The 22,190-nt window shown below is 41.9% G+C and overlaps 1 protein-coding gene across 1 annotated transcript in view; it reads right to left on the minus strand.

Annotated features, from left to right (window-relative positions):
- Positions 1-22,190, minus strand: part of LOC306844052 (neural-cadherin-like) — a gene marked incomplete at both ends in the record, with an annotated part of 265,863 nt that overhangs the window by 114,876 nt on the left and 128,797 nt on the right. The window contains 5 exons of the mRNA XM_079375899.1: positions 272-444; positions 8,586-8,756; positions 10,750-10,918; positions 14,828-15,000; positions 19,983-20,125. Coding sequence (XP_079232025.1) covers positions 272-444; positions 8,586-8,756; positions 10,750-10,918; positions 14,828-15,000; positions 19,983-20,125 — 829 coding nt within the window. The remainder of the gene's footprint in view (positions 1-271; positions 445-8,585; positions 8,757-10,749; positions 10,919-14,827; positions 15,001-19,982; positions 20,126-22,190) is intronic.

The raw sequence follows: 22,190 nt of genomic DNA on the forward strand, positions 1-22,190 counted from the left end.
CACACTGCTGCATCTTAAATCTTAGAACATACACAAACTATACAGTATTCATGTTGCAAGTGCAAGTTTGGATCTGTTTCCACACACCTCGAACTCCTGCCCTTTATGAGGGTTTAATGATGAATCATTCTGTTGAAAACTATTCTCAAGAAAGTTCACATCTGAAACTTGCTTTTTAAAATGCAACTTGACTGCATGCAGCACCCACTCATATAGGTAAAGTCTGTATTTCAACTGAGGACTTCACTTGGCTGTTTGGAGCAGGACTGACCTGCGAGATTGGCTGGTTTACGAAGATCCAGCCAGTGAGTGGATTGACTCGCAGATACTCTGGCTGCTCCTCGGACATGGAGTAAGTGATGGCCGCGTTAGTGCTGTAATCATCATCATGTGCAGCCACGCGCAGAAAACTGGTCCCGATCATGGTGTCCTCGCGTAAGAAGTCTGTAAGAGGGAAGGCTCTGATTATTTAACATGCACTGGAAACACTGTCCTGCTGGTGCATAATTAGACGAAAAGCTTTTATAACTGTCATATCCTCTGATCCTATCTGTGAAATTGCAAGTGCAGGACACTTTGATAAATCTTAACAAAAATAAATGAATTTATAAATCAGTTTGATGTATAGTTCTGTGATGTAGTGTCAGGCATGTGTGAGGAAAATTACTTTCTCGGTTAACTAGCTTCATCAGAAAGATCATGCTGTTTGACCAGCTGACAGAAGTTTGCAGTGATGGCTCACCAATTAAACTAAATCAACACAAACCGGCATAACACTGTGTCCCATCCTGATTTGAGACAATAAAATTGCAATACCCTTTACGTTAATCAGAGTTTTATTCTAATCAGTCAGGACAGCAATGAGCGACTTTTGTTGATTGACAGTGTCACACCAAGTAGGCTGGCCCTGCCCACATTGCAGTCTCACTAGGCTGAATTAGCACTGTTCATACATATTAAAAACTCCAAAGAATGAGGACATACTTGAAAGTTTAGAATTAATCACCGGCTGCTTTGACAATTTTTTTATTTATTTATTTGTTTGTTTATTTATTTTATTTTATTTATTGTTTTATGTAAGACAGGTCTAACATTTTCAAGTTTCATAAAAGACTGATTTACCCCTTGGCTAACTCACTCACATTCATTTTGTTCCAAACCCATAAGACTCTGTTTAATCTTCAAAACGAAGATTTTTAATAAAACCTGACAGGTTTCTTGCCATCTACTGAAAGTCCAGGTAACCAAAACTTAAATGATTAAAAGAGATTAGTCCTAAAATGAATACATATGAATCGAGCAGATTAATCCAAGTCTTGGGAAGAGATACGGTCACTTTATACACTGAACACTTTTTTGGAAAAAAAACTGTTTATCTTAAAAAAATAAAATAAAAAAAGAAGCATATACATAAACCCAAATAGGAAATAAAACAGTTATTGTATAACCATGTGTCCTATTCTGTGTTCCAAACTCCTGAAATATAGGTGAGCCATACTTTGGAGCAGTCAGTGCAATTTGGGAAAGAAATCAATCAAATCTGAAGGTGTGTGAAAATGTATGTAACCCCCTTTGTGATCTTTAACATTTTCACAAGTAACCGTAATTTAATTACACTTTTTTTTAATCAGTAACTGTAACTGATTACAATTACATTTATTTTGCAATTACATTACGTAATTCTGTTACATGTAACTAGTTCCCTATCTGTCGGTCACTACGAGTTATGTCGTGACGACATTAGGGGGATTTACTTGGAAGCCCCAATCATCTTTGACTTAAGAGAAAATGCCAATGAATATTGGCTAGTGGATTTTGCATACCTGAGCCACTCCCCATACGGGTATAAAAGGGCGACAGGTGCATCCACTCATCAGATTTTTGCTTCGGAGCCAAGTGGATGAACGTGCTGATCTCCACAAAGCCATTCATCATCTGTCTGGAAGCTGTTCTGGTTGGCGTCACGGTGCGAAAAGCGGTGTCCTGTCTGCAGCGATTCCCCTGGGCACTTCAACTAAAAGAGCAGATTTCCTAAAAGAGCAAATCATGGTTGGTTCACGTCTTTTTAAAGACGCTGTTCCGGCCGTGTCCTCTTGGTTGCGGTCGTTTCCTGTCCTCCGTCAACAGCCACGATCGTTGTCTTCAGTGTCTGGGGCTCCAGCACGCTGAAGCTGCGTTCGTGGATGGTTTACGCGTTCACTGAGCGTGTAACCATAGCAGCGCTGCGATTGCGCCTCTCTCTCCTCACGGGGATGGGAGGGGCTTCCTCTGTCACTACCCGCGCTGGCTTCTCTGCAGAGCAGAGAACCATCGGCTAGTGCTCTGGGTGATCTGAGGATTACAGTGAGAGCCTTCCGCCGGGCCAGTCCCCACGGACCTTTCACTCCTCCTGAAGCAGCTGTTCTGTGCGGCTCCCCGATGAATCCTTGTCTCCGTCCTCGCTACCCTCGATGGCGGGGCGGCTAAGGGTGACGCTGACATTCCCCAGGTGGAGAGAGCAGTCGCAGTGCACTGGTGCCCACGAAACGCCGCCACTTGGAGGAATCGTCCGTGTCTCCCGGCCAAATCCTGTAAGTTCACAGCTGCGCTTGCCGCCAAGGCTTACAGTGCTGCGGGCCAGGCAGCCTCTGCCCTGCATGCCACGGCAATCCTGCGAGTACACAAGCCAAGGCATTAAATGCACGAGGGTAGTACCAACCCGAGGTAGATGCAGGAGCTGCGCTCAGCGACTGGCCTTGCCCTATTGGCAACGGAAGTCACGGCGCAGTCCCTCGGGAAGGCGATGTCCACACTCTTGTGCTCCAAGAGTGCCGCAGGGTTCAGCCTGGTGAGAGGTACGAAATCAACAAAGTGCACTTTCTCGATGCTCTCGTCTCCCAGGCCGGACTGTTCGGCGACACTGTCGGGAGCTGTGCCAGCAGTTCTCGGCAGTACTGCAGCAGACTGAGGCGTCCAGCACATCTTGCCCCGGCGTGATGCATCGCTCCGCCGCAGGGCAGCCCCAGTCTGCTGGCCGCCGTGGGCGCCCTCCTGTGTTCCCCTGAGCTGCTCCGCCTTGTGCTGGTGCGTCGAGCCTATTGCAGGAACGGGGCCGCCCTCCGTGTTCCAGCTGGCCCGATATCGTCTAAGGAGGCGATAAAACGGCCCTGACACGGGCAACCCGGAGATGTGGAAAGCTGCTCTATCTCAGGAGATGGCGCAGCGCCGCTCCTTCCCCCGAAGGAGGGCTGGGGGAGAATCATTTCATTCTGTTCCGCCGCTGCGGTACCCACATTTTCAATAAAAGAGCAATTTCCCTTCCCTCCGGGTTCTCAGGTCTGTGGGCTGACAGTGTGCGACGCGCTGCCTCCTCACTCTCGCCCGCGACCCATCTTGCCAGTGGCCAAGAGAGTGCGGTCTGTGGACGCGGTGCCTCCCCGCGCCCCTCTAGCCAGTCCCCCCGGGGACTTAGGGAGTTTTGTGGGGATGAGTCAGAACGCACCGCCTTCTGTTCCATCCAGCCTTACTCCCCGTCGCTGCACCACTGCGGGCACATCGATTGTGCCTTTGGTGCCACTTGCACGGTATCTGGGAGCGTGGCTTGCGCTACCCAACCCGTCTCGCTGGCTCATTCACACAGTTCGACTCGGCTATGCGATTCAGTTCCCCAGGCGGCCTCCCAGGTTCAGTGGCATCTTTGAGACTTCGGTGGCAGTCCGAGATGCACCTGTCTTGCGCGAGGAGATTGCTGCCCTTCTGGCAAAGGCCGCAATCGAGCCGGTCCCTCCAGCCGAGATGAGGCAGGGGTTTTACAGCCCCTACTTCATCGTGCCCAAGAAAGGCGGTGGCCTTCGGCCAATCCTGGATCTGCGATTCTTGAATCGGGCCCTACACAAGCTCCCGTTCAAGATGTTGACGCAGAAGAACATCCTCAAATGCGTGCAGTCCGCGGATTGGTTTGCAGTGATCGACCTGAAGGACGCTTACTTTCATGTCTCGATTCTCCCTCGACACAGGCCGTTCCTACGGTTCGCGTTCGAGGGGCGGACATGGCAGTACAGGGTCCTCCCCTTCGGGCTCTCCCTGTCCTCCCGTGCCTTCACGAAGGTGGAGGAGGGCGCCCTTGCCCTGTTACGGGAAGTGGGCGTCAGGATCCTCAACTATCTCGACGATTGGCTCATCCTGGCCCGGTCGCGAGAACAGTTGTGTGGTCACAGGGACCTGGTGCTCCGGCACCTCAGCCAGTTGGGGCTTCAGGTCAACTGGGAAAAGAGCAAGCTCTCCCCTGTGCAGAGAATCTCTTTTCTCGGTGTGGAGTTAGACTCCGTGAGTATGACGGCACGTCTCACGGACGAGCGCGCCCAATCAGTGCTGAACTGCCTGAGTTCCTTCAGAGGCATCACAGTGGTTCCGCTGAAACAGTTTCAGCGGCTCCTGGGGCATATGGCATCCGTAGCCGCAGTCACGCCACTCAGGTTGCTTCATATGAGACCACTTCAGCACTGGTTACACTCACGGGTCCCGAGATGGGCATGGCGCCGCGGGACACGTCGTGTGACCATCACGCAATCGTGTCACCGCTCTTTCAGCCCCTGGTCGGACCTTGCGTTCTACGCGCCGGGGTGCCCTTAGGACAAGTGTCCCGGCATGTTGTTGTCACAACAGATGCCTCCAGCACGGGCTGGGGCGCTACATGCAACGGGCAGGCAGCTTCGGGGCTCTAGACGGGGCCTCGACTGCTTTGGCACATCAACTGCCTAGAGCTGCTGGCAGTGCATCTGGCCCTAAGGCAGTTCCGGCCACTGCTGTTGGGCCAGCACGTGTTGGTCCGTACGGACAACACTGCGGCTGTTTCGTACATCAACCGTCAGGGAGGTCTACGATCACGCCGCATGTCACAGCTCGCCCACCATCTCCTCCTCTGGAGTCAGTCACAGCTCAAATCGCTGCGTGCCGTTCACATCCCGGGGGAGCTCAATCGTGCAGCCGACGCGCTCTCACGACAGCTCACGTTCCCTGGAGAATGGCGACTCCATCCCGAGACGATCCGGCTGATTTGGAGTCGATTCGGGGAAGCCCAGTCCTCCCACTGCCAGCTGTACTTCTCCCTGGCCGAGGCCCCCCTCGGCACGGACGCACTGGCACACAGCTGGCCTCGGGCTCTGCGCAAGTATGCATTTCCCCCAGTGAGCCTGCTCGCACAGACACTGTGCAAGGTCAGGGAGGACGAGGAGCAGGTCCTGTTGGTTGCGCCATATTGGCCCACCCGGACCTGGTTTCCCGAACTCATTCTCCTCGTGACAGCCCCTCCCTGGCGTATCCCTCTGAGGAAGGAACTCCTCTCTCAGGGGCTCGGCACCATATGGCACCCGCGTCCCGATCTGTGGAACCTCCATGTGTGGCTCCTGGACGGGACGCGGCAGACTTAAGTGGTCTACCACAGGCTGTGGTGGACACCATCACTCAGGCTAGAGCTCCTTCAACAAGGCAAGCCTATGCACTGAAGTGGAGTTTGTTCACGAACTGGTGTTCTTCTCGCCGGGAAGACCCCCGAAGATGCACGATTGGAGTAGTGCTTTCTTTCCTGCAAGAAAGGTGGGAGCGTAGGCTGTCACCCTCCACCTTGAAAGTGTATGTGGCTGCTATCGCAGTCCATCACGATGCAGTGGACGGCGGTCCCTGGGAAAGCATGATCTCATCGTGAGGTTCCTGAGGGGTGCCAGGAGGTTGAATCCCCCTAGGTCACCCCTGATGCCCTCCTGGGATCTCTCTATCGTCCTGGCTGGACTTCAGAGGGGTCCCTTTGAGCCGCTGGACTCAGTCGAGCTGAAATTTCTGTCGAAGCTCACTTCCATCAAGAGGGTCGGGGACCTCCAAGCATTTTTGGTAAGCGAAGAGTGCCTTGTGTTCGGGCCGGCCTACTCTCACGTTGTCCTGAGACCCCGGCCTGGATACGTGCCTAAGGTTCCCACCACGCCCTTCCGCGATCAGGTGGTGAACCTGCAAGCACTGCCCTCGGAGGAGGCAGACCCAGCCTTGGCGTTGCTGTGTCCCGTAAGAGAACTGCACATATACGTGGACCGCACCCGGAGCTTCAGAAGCTCTGAGCATCTCTTTGTCTGCCACGGAGGTCAGCAGAAAGGGAAGGCTGTCTCCAAGCAGAGGTTGGCCCACTGGATAGTGGATGCCATCGCCTTGGCGTACCAATCCCAAGGCGAGACGTGCCCCCTTGGGGTGAGGGCTCACTCCATCACGGCGCCTCTTTGGCAGACATCTGTAGAGCTGCGGGCTGGGCGACACCGAACACCTTCGCGAGATTTTACAGTCTCCGCATTGATCCAGTCTCTTCCCGTGTGTTGGGTAACAGGTAAGTGGCGGGAAGAGTTGGCCGGTGTCACGCTTGCTGCGCCATTCCCCCTTACCCGGGGATATGAGAGCCTGTTTCTCTCCTCCAGTTTAGTTCCCCGGACGGCGAACCCTGGGGGAGTCCTCCAGCACCCCCGGCAGTCAGACCGGGCGGAGCAGTCCTCCTCCCTACTCCTAGGTAGGATCTGCCCCAGGGTCCAGGCGTATGTAGCACTGCCCCAGGCCTGGGCCAGTCCATACCAGTGTCTCCACATGTTACCTCTCTTCGGGCAGGATGTGGCCACCGTAGCGCCCTTCTCCAGAAGGCTCGCTTCCCCATCGTTACTGCCAAGCTGTAACAACAAATAGGAAAGACTGGAAGCGGTCTTTCATAGAAGGTCGAAATCCCTTCCAATTTCTTGGGGAAAGGAACAGCGGCTTGGCTATCTCCAGCAGCAATGTACTCAGTGGTCCCTGCGGGCGCCAAGGTTAGCGAATTTGCGCTGGGAAGGTTGCGACCTTCGCATGGCATTTGTCTGTCACGCGCTAGCTTGTCAACATCTGCATGCCACAAGGTCGTGACGGGGTTCAGGTTGTGGCGCTTTCCATAGACCCCTAATGTCGTCACGACATAACTCATCGTGACCGACAGATAGGGAACGTCTCGGTTACGTACGTAACCCTCGTTCCCTGATGGAGGGAACGGAGACTTTATGTCCCCATGCCACAATCTTGAACCATCGCTGGTTGCCAGGGACACGTTCTCGGCTCCTCAGCGGAAAACCTGATGAGTGGATGCACCTGTCGCCCTTTTATACCCGTATGCACGGGGAGTGGCTCAGGTATGCAAAATCCACTAGCCAATATTCATTGGCGTTTTCTCTTAAGTCAGAGATGATTGGGGCTTCCAAGTAAATCCCCCTAATGTCGTCACGACATAACGTCTCCTTTCCCTCCATCAGGGAATGAGGGTTACGTCACGACATGTCGTCTCCGTTCCCTCCATCAGGGAAGTAGGGTTATGTACGTAACCGAGACGTTACTCCCCAACACTGGCTCTATGTATGTGTATTCATATGCAAATAAAATAAATAAAAAATTAAATTAAATATGTTCTTCATATAAAGTGGTCTTATCTTTTCACAAGATTTTGATAAATCAGTCCAATTCATATGGATTCAATTTATGATGCCTTTATAACTTTTTGGATCTTTTAAATTTAGTGGCTGTGTTTGTGCAACTACGTATATCCAGATACTGTATGATAAATCCCTCAAGCACCATATGGAAACTCATAAAATGTATATGAAGAGTTCATTTGCAAACACAGATAACTCTGTTTTTAACAATTCTCAAAAATCATGTTTTTTCATTGTGCTTTCCAATTAATCTCAATCAAACTGCAGTTTGGTTATTTTGACTAGGTTAAAAAATAACTTAAAAAACAGCTGACTAACACAATAAAAACATTGTGTTAAACATAATAAAAAACATGATTTTTGAACATTTGTAAAAATGGAGTTATCTGTTTTTGCAAATAAACTTCATATATTCTGCATAAGCTTCATGGAGGTCATGAAAATGTAAGACTTGTGGGTTACACTTTATTTCGATAGTCCACTTTAGACATTCTACTAACTATAAGTAACTTTGTAACTACGTGTCAACTACATGTCAACTAATTCTCATTAATTTGCAGCTACATGTCTACTAACTCTCAGTAGGGTAGGTTTAGGTTTAGTAGAATAAGTTGACTTATACTTGCAAAGTTTCTAATACTCAGTATGTTGTATGTTGTGGACCCATCAAAATAAAGTGTTAGAAGTTATTAAGCAGACAGTCTACTAATACTCTAATGACTGCTATTTGACATGTAGTTGCAAAGTTACTTACTGTTAGTAGAATGTCTAAAGTGGACTATCGAAATAAAGTGTTACCGACTTGTGTTTTAGTTTTCCACACTTCAGCTGCAATGTGTTGCGAGAGAACTGTTTTGGGGTGCGTTTCCCAAAAGCAACTGGGGTCGCAAGTTGATTAGTTGTGTTTTATGATTGACTGTTGCATCTCGCCTCATTTTCGTATGTGATATGAACAAATTGGCTGTTGCTGAAATCTTCCAGCACCTGTTTAGAAAACTAATGTAAAGCAGCTTGCAACAGCATGGATATTTAACTATAATTAGTGCCTATACTTATTTGCAATGTACAACCCAACAGGTATGAAACATGAAAGATGTTAAAAAGAAGGTGGTCATTGCTCACATTCGTAGCGCAAGTTCTCAAATTTGGGGCTGTTGTCATTCTCGTCGAGGATAAGAATGTTGAGTTGGCAGATGCCTATGAGGGGGTCCGCTGCTTGGTCCGTGGCTGTCACTGTTACTGCATACTCCCTCTGCCTCTCCCGATCAAAAGTCATAGCAGTTACGATAACACCTGAAAGAGTACCTCTGTTACAATTAAGTTTCTGTTCACTGATAGTTAAACAACATTCACCAGATTCTAATACATACTAGGGATGCTCCGATTGATCGGGTACCGATCACTATCGGCCGATAATCTCTTGGGGATGTTTGATCGGCAGTCTCTAAAAAGGCCAATCTCAAAAAAATTATCTCTAGCTGATGTCGTGCAAGCCGTGAGAGATTTGGCATGACATGCAATGGCACTGTCTCAGTCTCTGTCTGGCGCGGGTGATATAATTATAATGCTGAAGGTGAGGTACAATTCATATTTATTCATTAAATAACATAAAAAGTCATTTGAAACTTTCTTGCCAGTGTTTAACCATTCAGCGCTCGCGCTCTCTCCTGGAGGCCGCATGCTCATGCACACTCGCAGCGCACAGACATAATGCCAGGTTCACATTACTCCGTTCACATTGTATGGTGCGTATTTTTCCACGCTCATAATGTTAACGGATCAGAGCGTTCTGCACATGGTTGCGGTCCGTCAGTGCGTTCAGGAGCGGTGCGTCTGCAGCAGTGCAGAGATTGTTTCCGAACAGTCTATCTTTGCTGTACTGCACGCACTGAATTAAAGTGACACTGTGACAGCGCATTGTTTGTGGTAAATATGAACATGGACTGACACTAAAATGTAGTAATTACACTATAAATGCATTTAATTAAAGTCTACTGTGTTTCAGAGTCATCACATGTGGCTTTTTGGCTAGGTTTAAAGGTAAATAGCACTTTTAGATAAGGCAATAACAGATGGCACTCATGGAGGTATGGAAAGCAAAGTTCTTTATAACCGCAGGATTGCTTGTAATAAAGATTTAAATGCAAAAGAAAATGCAGTAGAGCTGACTGTTTCTGCCAGTCATAAGTCAATTTAGAATGTTTGTGATACCATAAGAAAAAGTAGTTTAAATGTTTTGCCACTTGCTTGAGCAACTTAATATATAAATCTAGAAGTAGCCTAAATGCAAAAGTAAAAAGCATTGATTATATATATTTATTGCATTTAGACACATCTATAAAGATTGTATTACTGTAAAAGAAAAAAAGAACCACAATGAAAAAGTATTTTCAGTAACAATGTTTGGATTTGAAATCAAAATAACGGATAAATGTTGTGTTTGTAGTAAACAGATGGATCAGTAGTGGACTCCTGTGTGAAATCAGGCTTGTGTCGTGTGTAAGCTTTTGTGCAACAATTGCATAATTGTAAAAACAAAAATGCACTGGATGATAAAACATTTAGGTGAGATAGCACCCCTTATACATACATATATATACAGCTAATTAAATTTAGTTGTCCACAGTAATGTCACATCTCTATTTATTCTTGTATAAAAAGAATGAAATTATATTTTGAAACCAAGCAAACAACATTATTTAGATGCAAAGCAGATTTGTGTAAAATATTCCTTCATTTTTTGTTTGAGTTCAGAGAGTCAAATCTCTCTACAGCTCCCCATTTGCATTTAAGAAGTCATCGCAAACGTGCCTTACATTTCTCCCACTGCAATCCATTCCCATTTTCTCTCTTTATTCTTCTCTATAAAAGACACACTGATTGATGTCCAGTGAACAGTTACATTTCATAAAGTATTCAATTTTTAAAAAAAGGGGTCTTCAAACACATTTAAATGCTGTATTTTCTCTTCCTTTGAGAGTTGGCACGTTTTGAAATGCTATGATTAAAGTGAATTAAACTCAAGTTTGAATTCATGGCTTAAATTTCTTTGCAAGAGAGAGAGAGAGATAGTCAACAGTGACATTATAAAAGAGTGCTTAATGAGACATTAAAAAAGGTTGTGTTAAAAAAAAATCTGTTTCAAATCCCGTGATTATTTCAACAGCGTCTGATTATTTTGAAAGGAATGGCAGTGGAGACATCTACTTTTATGCTCTCGGTTCAGTAATTGAGTATACATTGAACCAGGAATAAGCTCCTTGAATAAGTGCACTTGAATCGTTACCTGTTTCTGGATCAATGCTGAAGGCCGGAACCGTGCTGTCTTTATGCATAAAACCATATGTGACTTTTCCATTGGCTCCTTCATCAGCATCATCTGCATGGACCTGCAGCACAAATGTTCCCGCTGGCTTATTTTCCAGAACTGACGCCTTCTCTTTATACTCTGCACACTGTGAGAGGGAAAACAGAAAAAGAAAAGGAAGATGTATACAATAATCCAAATTTTAATAAGGCTATTTACTCTTGTATTAAGATCTGTCTTGGGTGATCAGATCACAAGCGGTCAACTGAGATACATTATTGTTTACATCTGGTATTGGTCTCCAATGCAACTTCAAGCAAAGCTTGTGAACAGAATCTCTGAGGGCCACTGTGTTCACAAAGCACAACTAAATCAAATAAAAGAAGTGGGAAAAATGTTTTAAATTCTATGGTAAATTAAAGCAGCATGGTCCCACTTTGTATTAAGTAGCCTTAACTAATATGCACAAATAAAAAAATATGAACAATTTATTTATTGTGTTCATATTGTATTGCAAAACATTCATGCTGCTATTGAGGTGGGACATGGGTAAAGTCAGGGACAGGTTTGGTGGTATGGGTAGGTTAAAGGGTGGGTTAAGGTGTAAGGGATGGGTCACCAGTGTAATTATATATATTAATTATATGCAGGTATTTTTTTAAAACAAGTGCAATGTAAAAACGTGTGTACAAAATAAGTGGATTATACCAAATTATTCATTTGAATGCAAGTACATAGTAGTTAAGGCCACCTGATAGAAAGCGGGACCACATTACTTAAAAACAATTAAAAATAAATAAAAAAGAACAGCACACAACACGAAACAAACAAAACAAAACCAAACAAACGCAAAGCTTCTGCAATTAGCACTTCTGCCTGGATCGCTCAAAACAAACGATAACAGGGAAGGTTAGCAGACACATGCTTACTAGAAAAACAAAACAAAACCAAAACATTATGCTTATTACAAAGAGAGCTACAGGAGCAACAGGAGAGCTATAGTGCCTTCTGATATGTTTTCGCCATTGAGTCTTATGAATCATTCCTTCCAGTGTTTGAACTTTTGAAACCTTTGGCTTACTAACCCAGATCTTTGAGATGCACAAAGAAATGATAAAAATAGTGATGACTAAGCCTTGACACTACAATGCACTGCACAATTTTAATTATCAGTATTTGAACAAAATCTGCTCATGGTCAAATAATGAACATAATTTAATTGATTAGACAATGTAGGTTATAAGCGTTCTAATAACAAAAAAGGGCCAAGGAGCTGGTCCTGTTAGGGCAGTGAAAGTGGATCATTACTGAAAGAAATTTAACAGAAATTAAGCGACTGAAAGACAGGAAGAGACATGAATAAGAAAAGCAGTAAACATTGTGGAGTGGACGCACATTGACAGTGTGAATGAGAGAGGAGGCGTATTAATCCTTATCTCTTTGGTACTGTTGAGATTCATCTCTGTTTTATAATTGAAGCGCCTTGAATCAATTCCACCCCACTGAATCTGTGGAGACGTCTAGAATAAGCCTGGATAATTCAGCCATGCTCCACCACCCACACACCTTCTTCATCCTCACGCACATGTGTATGAGTGTGCGTAATGACAAAAATAAAGAAAGCGCTGCCTTCCCTTCATCATTAGTTTGCTCAGCTTAAGATATCTGAGGTTAGATGAGATTCTGGGAGAACAAATACAACATATAAATCCCTTTAAAATACATGGTGACAATTCCCAAAACAGTCCACCAACTTCTCCTTTGATGGCCACTTCTGACACCTAATTAATAACAAGGGACCCAGTCCTCTCTGTGATGGTCTCTTTCATCCTGCAGCTAGCTAAAACCCGGCCGCTAACTCTGTGTTGTTCAATCAGTCAGGTGAGCGTGAAATCCCATAAGGTCAGAAGTGCAAACATCAAGCGTTGTACCCCTTGTGAGTCCATCTCACGAACCTCCAGAAACCTGGCAATAAAACACACATGCCACGGGCCTACAAGTAAGAGAACTTCTCAGTAGAGATCCATGAACAGTGATGTTCACACATCCACGGGAATGGTTTGGTATTCCAGAGCACAGATATGATGGGGCAATGGGACGAGGTTCAGGTGGGAGTTTTATAAAAAACAACAAAGAACTTTACTTCTTAGTTACAACCCCTTTTTCTCACTTAAAAAGACTAGATAAAGGTATTCTAGGAAGCTAGAATGGCAAGGAAAAGGATAAATAGAAAGCTTGCAAAGAATAGAATGAGTGCAAAAACGGAATGGGGTTAAAATATCTAGCTGAGCAGTAGCATAAATGCTTTATTTATTTAATTTTGAGAAGTCTGGCTCTGAGGTCTTTCAGCGGAGCAAGGACTGCCACTTTGGCTTCCCCATACTGGCTCAAAAACGAAAGAGATGTCTTACATCTCAGTGGATGCTAATTTACTTCACACCCTGCCAAGAGAAACTCAAACAAAATACTCCACAGACCTGAAGAGAAGTTTTTAAGTACTAAACGTCGGCCCACGGCCAAGCATCTCCTCACCTCACTGCGCAGCCTGGGGAGATTAAGACCCTCTAAATATCTTCAGTGTTGCACTCAACCCATATTTACTGGAGACATCAGGAAGCAAGCCGACCCGTAATGATTCGGCACATATTTCAAACACTTAATTAAAAGTCTACAGCTGATCAAGCAGCAGCCCAGGTTGCTTTGCTAATAATATCTCATGAGAAAAATAAGGATACATTGGAGAGAAAACTAAAAAGACAAAATAGAGAGAGAAAGAGGGAAGACAAATGCTCTATTCCAAAACCTTCAGAAGAAGAGAAACAGCAATCGAAAACAGAATAGGTGGGCCCTGATGCAAAGGTTGTTCAAAAGGAAGGCAATTATTTTGCCTCCTAAGGCACCTAATTTTGGCCAAAATCTAGGAATATGTATAGGCCAAAAATGAAATTATTATATTTTAATATGTATCCATAAAACCTGAGTATGTAGTTAAGTCTGAATAAAATAAACAAACAAAAAGCATGCAGGAAAAAATACATATTCAAAGTTTACTTTTACATATTCAGGATTTATAAATGAAAATGGTCACACTTTATTTTAAGGTCCAATTTTCGCTAACAACAAAGCATTAATTTCAGCTTTTTTAAGGTAGTTGTTAAGTTTAGGTATTGGGTAGGAATAGGGATGTAGAATATGGTCATGCAGAATATGTGCTTTATAAGTACTAATAAACAGCCAATATGTTAATAATAAGCATGCTAATAAGCAACTAGTCAGTGAGAATTGGTCCTTATATTTAAGTGTTACTATGAAAATCAGAATAAAAACACTTCGCATATGTCACTCAGTGCGAGCAAAATCCTTTGCGTGGCTTATTGCTGTTAATAACTCTTTTAACATTAATCAAGTCCCGCACTTCCACCCTCAATACCACGACTGAGGTGAGACCCTTGAGCAAGGCACCGAACCCCCAACTGCTCCCCGGGCACAGCAGCATTGGCTGCCCACTGCTCCGGGTGTATGTTCACTACTGTGTGTACACTTGGATGGGTTAAATGGAGAGCACAAATTCCGAGTATGGGTCACCATACTTGGCCACACACCACTTCCCTTTCCCTTTTAAAACAAACGCGGCAGACCTTTCAGAAAATGTACAAATAAAAATCTTTTTAAATGTTTAATTCATTTTTGTATCATCGGGATCGCTAGACAAGGGCTTAATGAACAAATTTTTGTGAAACCCTCAAATATTAGCGTAATTGACATTTTTCACTTCTTTTGCCTGTAGCTCGTAATTAGCCAGTGTCCCTTCCAAATCATTTTGCCAGCACGGGTCACATCTATACATTCAGAATTATAACTTTATATGCAGGATTCATGAATGTGATATAATAAAATTTTTGTTTTATAAATAACGTTATAAAAGTAGCAGTTGTTTTGGAACAGAGCTAATGTGAGAGTTAAAGATGAAGAAAATAGATAATTACACTGTGAATAAACAGACATGCATAGAGATAGTATATAGATAGATGCAGACTGATTTTTTTATACACAGTACCTTTTCAAACACAGGTTTGTTGTTGTTCACATCGTCAACTCCTACAATGACCTGGGCAATGGTGGAGAGTGACTGTGGCCCACCGGAGGCGTTATCATCTGTTGCCATTACGTTCAGGACGTACTTTACTCCCTGAAGTCTAGGAGATGGGCTGGAGCGGAGACGGATCAATCCTGTGTGGGGTGACAGGCAAACATTTATAGAAACATTTAATTGGCCATTACCCTCGTCTAAATCCCACTCAAACTCATTCAACCTCAGCACCGTCTTTGAATTAGCAACTGATTCATCGTTAGTTCAACACAGTTTTAACAACGCGATTGCATCTGAATAGATAAAACGTGATTATCAGTATTCTTTCCATACACTGCATTTGACAAACAGACTCTTATTTCTTACATGAAAGTTTGTAAACGACATAGGACTTGATGAATACATATGTAGCCACGAAGACTAATCTCTCAGCCCTCATTCCTAATGCAGAGAGGCTGTTTCTGACCTTCAAGACGATGATGAGTATATTTACCACTCCTGAGGCTTGTACTATGCAAAATCTTGTATATATTGTGTGTTTTTATGGATGAATGTATGTGTTGTTGCAAATGTGCCAGGGATATCGTTATGCTTCATACATTGTGTCTTATCTGCGGAGACAGCCGGAGTCAGCTCCTATGTGACCCTCTGAGGTACACCATGCAGCGCCATCTCTTTCAGGAGAGCGCATTAGACTCTGCTGCATTCAGCTCTGCATTCATAATCTGAAGAGCTAGATGACTGCTATCTCCAGCTAACAGCAAAGGGACATTAAAGAAACCAGCACATCAACTGACACAGCCTTGGCAGGAGGGAAATCACATGTACCCTAGTTTCTTGAATTGATTCTAATGCATAACGCTAGTCCTTTTGTGGCACAACTCAGAGGAAAAAGAACATGTAATCAATTCTAATTCAATCTGAACACCCCTAGCCGCACTAGCTCCCTATCCGAAATGTTAGTGGGGGCTGAAATGAGTGTGTGTGTTTGGATTTTGTGCCTTGAGGAGGCTTGTCACAGGTTCTAGCTCTATTCTCTCGACAGTTATATCAACTGCAGGCTATGAGAGCCATAGGCTAATCTGTTGAGACTCCAGTAACGTTTTTCCAAAACCACCATTTCAAAACATACAGAGGCATTGCTACGGTATGCATCACCGCCAATGATTTTAAACAAAGATATACACAGAATTAAATAAAGAGCTTGAGCTGGGATTATAAATATTGACAAACTGGCAGCTCAGGCAACAGACATTTCAGTAATGATCTGCGTGTGATTTATCTGTCCTTGAAGTGTCTATTACGATTAGTATGTAGTACACTGGTAGAGTCCAGAACAGGGCACAGATGGAAAAGGCAGCCAGGACATATCAGTGCATATCAAAGATAGAGATGATGTTTCTCCAGGGCTCTGACAAAATGTCTCCCTACATGAGGGTGAGGGGCATGCCAGTGGCCCTCTCTTTACGCCAGTTTACATCACTGTCATGCCCGCTGTGAGCTACAGAAAACCAAATACCTTAAATATGAACATACTGTGTGTATGTGTGTGTGTGTTTACACTCTGAAAATAACCCAAAATATATCAAATTATCAAATGTAATTCTTGTTTGAAGACAGGAAACGACATTAGCCAGTCTAAAATATAATTTTATAAATGCTAGAATCAACCATTGAGCAAAAAACAATGCTTAAACAGTGTTAATCTCATCAACAAAATTACTGGGAGTTCATTCATTTAGGTGAATTCATTGATGCAGCCTGCACATGAGATTCAAAAGTTTGGGGTTAGCAAGTTGTTCTGTTTTTATTTATGTATATAGGTATGTAAGTATATATGTATGTTCTTGATCTCACCAAGGCTGCATTTATCATTTATTCGATCAAAACTGCTGTAAGAAACAGTAATATTTAGAAATATTACTGCAATTTAAATGACGTTTTCTGTAAAACGTGACTTTTTTTTTACAAGATTCTTCAATGAATAGAAAGTTCAAATGAACAGCACTTGGCAAGTTGATAAATCATTTGACATTGCCAAGTCATTGATGCGTGCAGCACATTGACTTAACTTATTTAGTTATTTTGGCTATTTGGCTATTTATCTGATTAAGTTCCTCTGTGCTCTGACTAATTCACAATCTTTTGGCAGTTCAATAATCTCTGTAATAATCTCGATAATCTTTTCATGCATTTTGCAAGACGTTGCACTATTTCATGCTTTCATCTTCAGAAAGAGTTTTCTTCCTCCCCATATTGCATGAAAACCCAGAGAAACACATGATGAACTTTTAGAAAGTGGGTGGTCAGTTTTATACCATTTTACAAAAATGAACAAAGATTTCAATCCAAACAATTTCAAAATAGATCCAAGGGCAGTGACTATTATTTTTTTTAAATATCATGTATTTTTAATAAAAGTCATTGTGAAAGTAATGTGAGAAAATTAACACTTCTCAAGATATACGGCAATAACACCACATTTGTTTTTACTAGTGAAAGCATAGGTGACTAAATATACAAAACCCATTGCCAGTGTGTGACAATAACGTTTATATATATATATATATATATATATATATATATATATATATATATATATACATACATATATACATTATATATATATATATATATATATATATATATATATATATATATATATATATATATATATATATATATATATATATATAAACAGTTTGTGTATTCTCTTTTATGGATTGCTGGACACATCCAGAGCATCCTTAATTACACAATGTATCAGCTTTTGTACAATGTTAACAGCTTGTCAACCGAATATATTTTCTGGCTGTCTTTTCTTTTTTGCAATGCATTTCTCCATTGCCAGGCATTCATATGATGGAACCTCGTTTAACATGAGGCCTTTTAGCAGGACAAAGAACAAAGGAAAATCAAAACACTACAAATAACAGAGGAAAATAAAAACACTTGATAGGTGCTGTGTGCTGCTGATGATCTGCCTGATTATCAGCGTAAACACTACGCCGCCGTGCCGGTAAATACATCCTTCACGGACCGGATGCAGTCTTTGTATTTATGTCTTTAATACAAAAGGCCTGATCATCCTATTGACTTTGCTGTTTGAATCCTTAAAGGGGTATTAAATCAAACCGAGCGCCTTCCTCTGTGAGTTACAGTAAATTAACAGCAAGCACAAGCGCCTGGGCCCTTATTCGCCCCAACAAAAACAAGCTAATGGAGGAGAGGCTCTAATGAATGATAGAGGGAATTTCAGGAGAGACGGAGATCTGATGAGCCGTAGAAGGGGCAATAAAGGAACGCTTTGATCTTTAGAGGAGAGAAAGGGAGGAATATGCAGGGAAGGGAATCAACAGAGACACTCTTCAAGGAACTGCGGTGCTTCCAATGAAGCGGTGCATGTTTGAATCACCTGAATGGAGCACTAAATTGGAGCACTGTGAATGTAAGCAGCAAACACATTTTGTGAGAAGGACAAGTGAAGTCCGTATCTTACGACCGATCTTCTTCAACCAAAACGCAATAAATCAAAACATGTCTAGCTCTTTCACTGTTGATGAGTGTGCAGCAATTAAGCCGTGAGCTGTTTAGCAATGCTGTTACTTTGAGGAGTTAAGAAATTTGTATTTGTAGTTGCCAATAAATATTATATTTACTGAGCCACTACTAAATTTCTTCAAAACTGTGGGAGATAAATAGACACTGCATTTAGTTCATTAGTTAAGAGAAACGTGCCAATGCCCAGTGAAAAGTTCTTTAATCATCAAGCGACTCAAAGTGTCTGATCTGTACACACACACACTCCTAAAGGATATACTTATAATCAAATAAAAAGCTTACCAACTGGATATTTTCCTTTTCCAATTGATGTTTTACAGTTATAAAAAATAAAATAAAAATAAAATCCTGACTATATTTCCTATAAAATGTATTTCTTATTTGTATAACTTCATATCTCACAACTGTAGCTACTTACTAAGAACTGTGATTTCATTTCTTGCAATTGTAACTTTATTTCTTACAACTGACTTCATTTCTCACAATTCAAAATGTTTTTATCTTGTTTGGTTTTTTCTTCCCTAACAATTACCTCATTTTTATTTTTTTTAAATCTAAGGCAGAAACGGGATTTCATATTAACAGTTATATCGTTGTGTGGGTGTTTTAACTGTAACTTTTAACAATTTTGCCAAAATAAACACTTCACAATAATTACCTCTTTACAAATAGTAAATAGCTAATTTTGTATACGTGAAAGCACCAAATGACTTGTTTGTTCAAGTGATAACTTTAAAAAAGTATATATGATTAATGGAAATCATACATGGCAAATTTCCAACTTATTTGAAACATTTAAATATGTACTTTTGCTTAATTTAAAAAACTTAGAAGAACCAGTGTGATCTAAAATATAGCAGAGTACATTATGTACTTGACTGTTCAAACAGATGTTGCTGTTGATTTCACTCACTCTCCTGCCATTCGGGATTTTACCGTTTACCAGATGTTCACACTAAGCATTGTGTCTTCAATTAACCCTTGAGGATCCTTCAGATTAAAGTCTTCTTTTCTGGTCGGCATGCACATCACATGATGTGTTTTTGAATCCCATCCTACCCGCTCCCATATAATTTCCCATCATATCTATACTGTTCGTTCTATAAACAATAACATCTTCTGTGTTCATCGGAGCAGTTTTCTCAGTATATAGAACACAAGTTTTAGTTTGGTCTGCATAAGGTTTATTCATATACTACTCTTGTGTTTGTTTCCCTACTGTCCAATAAAGGGACAAAAAACCCATACTTTGAATAAATATAAAAGACTTCTTTTGCATTTGAATCATGTCCAATATAAAAGATGGATGAAGACTTTTATTTACTGCCCTGCCATGATCATCCAACCGTGAAAGTACATTTAATTATTAATTACTATTAAAGTATCATTAATAGTTAAAGGACTTATGCATAACATGATGCAATGCAATGTAAATTGTTTGAAAGAAGCCACTGAATTAAAGCTTTTCTACTGCACTGCTCCTTAGTGAATGTTCATGAAGCGTAAAACGGCCGTCAGAGAGATCAATAGAATAACACCAAATCTGAAATGGATGTCTCACCTTTCTGGCTGTCGATGACAAAGTTGCCCTCCTCATTGCCTGCTGTAATTTTGTATGTGATCCCATCACCATCTGGGTCCTTGGCCAGCACTGTTGCAACCAGAGTGTTGGGCCCTGCGTCCTCAGAGACAAAGGTTCGATACCTGTTTTTAAACACACAAACATATTTCTTTCAAGATATATGTCATGTTAAACTCACCACACTACCATGTTGTCATTACGGCAAAACAAACACATTAAGGTCTCTATGTTTATTGAATGCAATAAAATTTCCGTACGAGACGAGGTTGTTGCTTACAATACTGCTTGGTTAAATAGAAGCTAAAAGTAAGCATACTTGTGAGCATCATTATACATACAGTGCTTACCAAGAATTTGTTGATTAAAAGGACGAAATGGCAGCTACTATACAGCAAAAAAATAAAAATACTGCATGTGGTATGGATAGCAAATAAAACAAACAGGAAATGAATCAAAGAAATGAATCAAAATTCAGTTTTTAGTACCCTGTTACCAGTGTTGGGGAGTAGTTAACTACAAGTAGCGACGCTACTAACTTAACTACATTTTTCAGTAGCTTGGCAGTAGCTCAGTTGCTTTTTAAACAGTGTAGCTTTTCCAGTAGCTAACTACTTTTTGCAGCAAGTAGCGGTGTAGCGCGAGCAAAAGCTACATTGCGTTTTGTCGAGCCTGCGCGAATCAGTGCGATGCAAGGATATTCTTCTTGTTAGATTACAAACTAATTTTTTGCCATTACTGCCACCTGTTGTTTAATCACGCATCTTGCGGCTAACGGTTCACTGACGTACAGAAGTGGGTTGACACACCCATATTATCCATGATGGAGCAAGACGTGGCGGCAGATTTGGAGGATGGAGAAACAACTAACGTTAATTACCCATGGCCTTATTTGTCCAAGTTCATGTCTCTCAAAGAAACGACAAATAAAGGTTACACTTTTTGAAACAGTCTGAGATATTTGAGTGTTGTGTGTAATAAAACAATACTCTTTGAAATCATAATTGTATTGCATTGTTTTAAACACTAAATATTTTATTTAAAACATTCCTCAGACAGTTATTCAGTTATTTATAATATACGTTGTTCAAAAAAATCAAAAGTAGTTTCAATGTAGCTAGCTACTTTTTGATAGTAACTTGTCGTGTAGCTAACTACTTTTCCAAAAGGGTAGCTTACTGTAGTTTAACTACTTTAACTTACGAGTAGCTTGTAGCTTGTCAAACTACAGTTTCAGAGTAGCTTCCCCAACACTGCCTGTTACATTCTGAACATTATTTAATGCCTTTAGTTGTGTGTTGTTGCCATGTCTCAGTTATGGTAAAAGACGTGACATTTCCGGCACATGCTCCAAGCAGTTCGCCAATCACAACCCACTGGGACAGCTAACCAATCAGAGCCCATTTTGTATTTTTGGAAGGAGGGGTTTCATTGAAACAGGAACTAAACGGAGTGTTCAAGACAGACAAGAAATAAATCAAGACTTCATAAAAGGACTTAATAGGACCCCTTTAAAGGTTTGGAGGCAGTAAGATCTAGTATTACAGTAATGAATGCAACTTTCATGCATATTGATTGAATTCTTATTTCAGTGTTGATGTTTGCTGGACACATTCAGTTTAACATCATTAAAGAGGGCAAATGTTATCCTTCAGATTCAAAAAAATATTTGTTTCTTATATATATATATATATATATATATATATATATATATATATATATATATATATATATATATATATATGAAAGGCCAAAAGAACCACATTAATATGAAATATAAATCTTTTGAGACATTATATTTCAACTGTCAATTCTCATCAATAAAAAGCATCCTTGCTTATATATATATATATATAAACTCTTCATGCTTGTTAACAGTCATCTGACACATGCTTTCACCAACTTTCGTAAAGTTTCAAGTTTTTGTTTAGGTTTTATAGGCTTTAAGGTATGTGTGACCACGCCCCCCTTTTTAAATGAGACAATTATAGCTAACCAAAGAACACAATTCAACATTTTTTCGATAATTATTGATCCAGAGATTATTACTGCAGTGGTTTGATCGAGATTGAATGAAAAAACAGGGACTAGTTCGCAAAAGTAGGTTTTCAACAAATTTCTGATTAATTAATGAACGATTTGATTGATAGCAATGGCTCTTGAGGCAAAGTTGCTCATTATGAGGAGATC

Source organism: Barbus barbus (assembly GCF_936440315.1).
Source record: "Barbus barbus genome assembly, chromosome: 2".
NCBI classification, from domain to species: Eukaryota; Metazoa; Chordata; class Actinopteri; order Cypriniformes; family Cyprinidae; genus Barbus; species Barbus barbus.